We start from the raw sequence: 6,065 nt of genomic DNA on the forward strand, positions 1-6,065 counted from the left end.
AAATGTAAAAAAAAACGGTTTCCAGCTTCATAATTGCATCATTCTCAGTATGAATCCCCCCTCTACTACCCTTGCTTTCATTTCCCCCTGGAGCAGGCAGTTTTGCTTACTTCCATTTGCCGGTATAGCTCAACAATCATGAAAATTTAGGTGAATTCAAAATACCCCTTCTAACTTTTTTGTTTTTATAGTAAAGTCGCTGATTTTTTTCGTGAAATCTAAAGTTTATTGACAAGTACATCTATTAGTGAATTCGTTATATTCAAATTATTATTTTTTATATGATTTTTTTATTGTTTTTTTAAGCCTTATTAGGACCCGGTTTGGCATGGCCATAAATACCCGACAGTTTTAAAACCCTGCTCGGTTTTGGTTTTATTACCCGGTTTTAACTTTTCAACCATTAATTATTTGTTTATGATTTATTATTCTTGAGCCACCCTAATCAGTATACCCTAGTAATCTCTATATGTGTCCTCCAATATTGTTATACTCTTTTTCTGATATGTAACACCCAAATTTTATATGTTCTTTTTTTGTAGTGTGTGTGTCTTTTAAAACTTCAACAAACGTTTTTTTTTAACCAAAAACGGCGGCACCTATAGCTGAAACACTAAATTGGATATAAATCTCTTCGTATATTACTTGTAGCTCTATAGATTACATGAGGTTGTGTAGTTTTCAATTACGGATTGTATCAAAGTTCTAAAAAATGTTCATCTCACTTTGGGCGTTCAAAAATTACATTTTTCATTTTTTTGTCGAAATAACCGGGTATTTAGGAAAAAACGGGTTTTAATGCCAGCAGAAAACCACCCAAAACAGGTAAAAATATGCCATGCCGAACTGTTTTTTTTGCAACTTTCCTGTGCACGCCACTAGAGCAAAACAAAAAAATTGGAATTCCGTTTTGACCATTATAAAGCTTCCCTGAGATTTTCAGCTCAATCGGCCCATAAAAGTGGCGCTCGGCACTAATGGGTTAACACTAGTAACTTTACCCCATAGCCTCTAGGAATATGCAAAGGAGATCAGTAAAATACCCAAATCCACATGAACACATTTATAAAGATTTCTTGAAAGTAAAATCAATTTGGACCAGCAGTTTTCAAGATATTTAGCTTCAGAGAGAAATTCCTTTCTACTTTACATTATAGAATTTGGTTTTACATACTAGAATTTTTCTATTGTAAAATCAAAAAAAGTTTTAATTGTTTAGAAGGCATTTTTATTTCCTTTTCTTTAGTGATAACTTATTTAAGATAAATCTGCTTTCTATGAAACAAGACAAGTGTTAAAATAAAATATATTGTTTTACAAAAATTAATATTATTAATTATTTTTTAATACAGTGTGTTTTTTTATGAGAACTTTTTTGAAAGCAATTTTACCCCACTTATAGTTATCAGAATTTAATGATTAATGGCTTATTTTCTTTGTTTTTTAAGGCAATTAATAGAACAACAAAAAATATTTCAGTTTTTATTTAAAAAGTACAGTAAAATCTAAATTTCAAAACTTAGGTGTCAACATATAAAAATGGTTTTAGCGCATTTTCCTTAAAAAATGGATTTTCTGTAGTCAACTTTGGGGGGCCAGTACTCCCTCCCTGGTTGATATATGACCTTCAAACTTTGATATGTTCTAGTACATGTCCCTAATAGTATCTGTATACATTTTTAGCTCTATATCTCAACTTTGAAGTGTTTAGCAGCCATTCTTGCAAAAGGTTGATTATTTGAGCATAAGAAAAATGCGCTAAAACCATTTTTAGATGTTGACACCTAAGTTTTGAATTTTAGATTTTACTGTACTTTTTTAATAAAAACTGAAATATTTTTTTGTTGTTCTATTAATTGCCTTAAAAAACGAAGAAAATAAGCCATTAAATTCATTAAATTCTGATAACTATAAGTGGGGTAAAATTGCTTTCAAAAAAGTTCTCATAAAAAAAACACACTGTAGTTTAATTATTTAATTCTAGAGATATGATAAAATTTTACACACAATCACATATTTCTCTTGTTTGTTTTATTAGGAATCGTAACTAGACAAAGCATCTTGTTGCTTCTAAAACAATAATATTTTTAATTATTATATTTTTAAAGTTGATTATAAAGTATAATAAAAATTATATAAAAAATCAGCTAGATTTGGTTCAAGATTGTTTTAATCATAAAAATACAATGACTCTTACCAAAATATGTTGAAAAAGGATATAAACAACTTGGCGAGTTTTCTTTTTATCCTCACCATCTATTTTCTCATATGCAATGTTCATGGCTGTTTTACCTTAATATATTCACAAAGAAAGATTTTATTTCTATTGGCTCAACTTCATCTTGTGTTTAAAGTTTTTGTAATTATAGAAGAAGATTCTTAGGCTAGGCTTGGTAACAGCCATTTGTTAGAAAAAGTTTTTTATTGTAAAAAATGTTGGATGAGGGGAAATGCATTTTCATTGGAGTGATTTGTTGGATTAAACCAAAATGATTAAAAAAAACTGACCTTCATTATTTTTGGCTTCTGTATCTGCTCCATATTCTAGGAGTAACATTACAACTTCAGGGCGTCTCTTCAGTGTGGCAATCATAAGGCTTGAATTTCCTAAATAAACTTTTAACTGTAACGGTGCTAAATAAGTTGACATAAGATTGAAAGTAGTACTGATCCTTTAAAGGAAGCCTGCAAGAAATACCACACTTTAACTGCTGAAAGACTGCCACAAGTAGACCCAATACCCCAAATTTGAAGCCTTTAGCTTAAATAACAAAAAAGTTCTAGGCATTTTGAAATGACATTTTTCATTGCTAATGTTAGAAATTTTGAAATTAAACTACGTGCCCTAGAAACAAAATTATAAGCTTCTTTGTCATAGATTTAGGTTGCCAGTAAATTATTATATTTTTACAATAAAAATACTCATTTTTATAAAAAATTTTAAAAAATTAAGTTTAACTTGCATTGTTCTGAGTGTACTGTAGCCAATCAGAAGACTGGATCAGTGCTACAACCAATCACAGCTGAGATTGTATTAGTTTCCCCCTTTGTTTCCGCTATGATTTTTGTTTACAAATGAAATTTAAATAGAATTTTTTTAAAGATTTTGACTATGAAATGTGGTGTTTTTATTGCAAAAATGTAATCAGTTACTGGCAATCTAAGTTTCTGACAAAGATAAGGTTAAAATATTGTGTCTAGGTGACGTAATTTAATATATTAATATTGTTTTTTCTTTTATGAGAAATGGAAATCTTTTAAAACTTTTATTGTACATAAAATGCTATTTTGAAATGCCTAGAACTTTTTTGCTATTGAACCTGAAGGCTTTAAATTTGGGGTATTGGGTCTACTTGTGGCAGTCTTTCAGCAGTTAAAGCGTGGTTTTTCTTGCAGGCTTCCTTTAACCCATAATTTTAACATACAGAATTTTTTTTTGTTTATTACCATTTGGAACATATGTCATATTATTATACATTGACATATCATTTTCTATGGCTTCATTAAAAATATTGAAATGAAGCCTGCATATTAAAAACTATTCAAAATATTCACCTTCATTATTCTTTACATTTACATTAGCACCACTTTTCAAAAACAAACTGGCCAGTTCAGTGTTTCCCCAAAAAGCAGCATTGAACAGACTTGTCTCTCCTAAAGTATTTCATTTCAGTAAAATCAAACAGAAGATACATAAAACATAAATTATTATACCATATTCATTTTTAGCTTCAATATCAGCACCATTTTCCAAAAGTATTTTTGCCGCTGCAGTTTTTCCATGCCAAGAAGCATACAAAAGAGGAGTCCTTCCTGTACAAATGAATTAATCTTCAATGATATTCTAATGCATGGGATGTTATTGAAATTAACTTAAAACATTATTGATATCATCCTTATCTTTATCCCTAATGGTCTTTTTCTAAGGAAATATAGTCTTTAATCTTATAGGTAGCATTTACTCAACATAATCTAAACTATAATAAAAAATGTGATGTTTTTTTAACTTTAGTATTAAGAATGATAAATAACAACCATCATCATCCTTGGACTCTATATTAGCGCCATGATCCAAAAGTATCCGTACAACCTCTTGATGGCCATTACGAGCTGCCCATATCAGGCTGGTTAATCCTATAATGAAGTATTATGAACTTGTGGCTTCACCCCTAGGCAATGGGAATTCCCCCTTCCTTTTTAAAATTACATTTTGGCAAAATTTTAGACTTATAAAGATAAAAAAAATTGGTAGGGCAAAAGTTTTTTGGGGGGAGGGATGGGGGTGTCTCACCACCCAAGAAAATAGTTTAAAACCATTAAGGGACCAGTAGATATAATCCCTAAATAGTAGAGCCCATTCATTTCATTATAATAAATGCATAAATCCCTTCAAGAATAGCCAATTTAACATAAACAAACTTTAAAAATGAGAGAAAAGTTGTTTTATGGTATCTGTGCATGTAAAAGGTAACACCCAAATTTGCCTTTTTTTGTTGCTATTTTCCTTAAAATATAAAAAGATCTTAAAACTGATTGATTGGGCTTGTAAAGGAACTATTTAAGTATCTTCGGTCAAAAAAGGTTTGATTTGTGAGCTTTTTTGACCAAGTTGTGGCCAAATGATAATAAAACATAGAAAAAGGTGACACACTTGAAAAAGTATTAAAAATAATAACTATTAATCTAAATATATATAATAAAATATCTTTAACCAACCTAAAGTTATGTCTTTTGCTTCTAAATCAGCCCCATGCTTTATCAATGTTTCAACCATATGGGCATATCCTTCAGTAGCAGCCTTGATCAGACTTGTTTCTCCTTAAAAGTGGTTCATAAGAAAATATCAAAAATCGAGGAAAAACTAATTTTTTATATAAATTTTACCATAATATTTATTTCTAGCTTCAATGTCAATGCCTGCAGCTAATAACTTTTCAACCAGAGGAACATCACCATTTTCAATTGCATTAAACAAATCTGATCAATATGATAACATTTAAACTAATGTTTCTTCATGTGGTAAAAATTTCAACAACCAAACATATGTGACATTAAAGTTATTAAGGTTAAAGAAGTAAAGTTTAATAAAAAAGATTAATATATGTAATCAAAACATTGATTGTCTGCAATAAAAGAAATATCTGGCTCTATTATCAATCAGCCAAAGAAGTGTAAGACCTGAAGTGTTCACTGTTTGATTTGATGAGTCATTTTGTGGAATGTTAACATCCTAAATAATTTTATATAAGTAATATGATTTAATAATATGGGCAAAATAAATTTCAATAATGTCATATTTTTTTTACTATTGAGATTTTTTTTTCTTACCTCAGGTGTAACATTTGATGGGGAACAAGACAGTGTAATTCTAACAAGAATAAATATACAACCCTATAACAATTTAGAAAAATATATTTTATATGTAATTTTGTTATTATTAACTTCTTCATTTTCTATTTATGTGTGAAGGGATATACAGGACAGAAAACAGACTTATTTATAGAAATAGAATAGTGAGGGCCTATAGGAAGCATCACTGTGAAGTAGAAACATATCAGTTCAGCTGTTAGCAAGATCTTTTGCTACAGAAAAAAACTTACGACTTTATATAAAATGATAAAAATTAATGATTTTCTTACCAAACTCTCTTTTTTCATGTTGATATTTGCACTGACTAATTACAACTGAGATGATTCATGTAAAAAATGTTTTGCTTGGTTGATTACTTTTATGTGCAAGGCCCCACAATTTCATAATGATTTTAAGGAGCTAAAAAAATAGATTGAAAGAGTAACTTTTTTATATACAGTCTATTAGTTAAACATTTTTAGAATAAATTCTCTTTAAGAGAAGAAATTTTTTTTAAAATTTTCATAAATATTTAATTAGAACCATTTGTTTTTAATCTTATTTCAATCTTTTGTAACTATGAAAACACTAGCATGCCAGAAATTAAAAATTTGTAATTTACAAAAAAAAAATGTTTGTTATTTACTAAATAATCAATTTAGATAAAAAAAATTGTGAAATACAACAATCAGGGGGAAGGGTATTTTTATTGGACA

The 6,065-nt window shown here is 28.9% G+C and overlaps 1 protein-coding gene across 1 annotated transcript; it reads right to left on the reverse strand.

The window, feature by feature from the left end:
• Window positions 1-1,892: 1,892 nt before the first annotated feature.
• LOC145315343 (uncharacterized) lies at window positions 1,893-5,733 on the reverse strand. The gene is made up of 11 exons (XM_080155351.1): window positions 5,640-5,733; window positions 5,329-5,391; window positions 5,179-5,230; window positions 4,885-4,977; window positions 4,717-4,818; window positions 4,036-4,134; window positions 3,715-3,813; window positions 3,556-3,654; window positions 2,509-2,607; window positions 2,198-2,292; window positions 1,893-2,070 (listed from the first exon to the last, which is right to left on the reverse strand). Exons 1-11 carry the CDS (start codon window positions 5,655-5,657, stop codon window positions 2,035-2,037), a joined length of 855 nt encoding a protein of 284 aa, XP_080011477.1. The 5' UTR covers window positions 5,658-5,733; the 3' UTR covers window positions 1,893-2,034.
• Between the last annotated feature and the right edge of the window lie 332 nt (window positions 5,734-6,065).

Source organism: Acartia tonsa, chromosome 3, assembly GCF_053477335.1.
Source record: "Acartia tonsa isolate MP-2025a chromosome 3, ASM5347733v1, whole genome shotgun sequence".
Taxonomy (NCBI): Eukaryota; Metazoa; Arthropoda; class Copepoda; order Calanoida; family Acartiidae; genus Acartia; species Acartia tonsa.

What these genes read in the sequence shown, in the direction of transcription:
- LOC145315343 (XM_080155351.1), bottom strand. An exon ending in CATCAAATGTTACACCTGAG is followed by an intron (nt 5,231 to 5,328) that starts GTAAGAAAAAAA and finishes AAAATTATTTAG; the next exon opens with GATGTTAACATTCCACAAAA. An exon ending in AGAAGCCAAAAATAATGAAG is followed by an intron (nt 2,293 to 2,508) that starts GTCAGTTTTTTT and finishes GAATATATTAAG; the next exon opens with GTAAAACAGCCATGAACATT.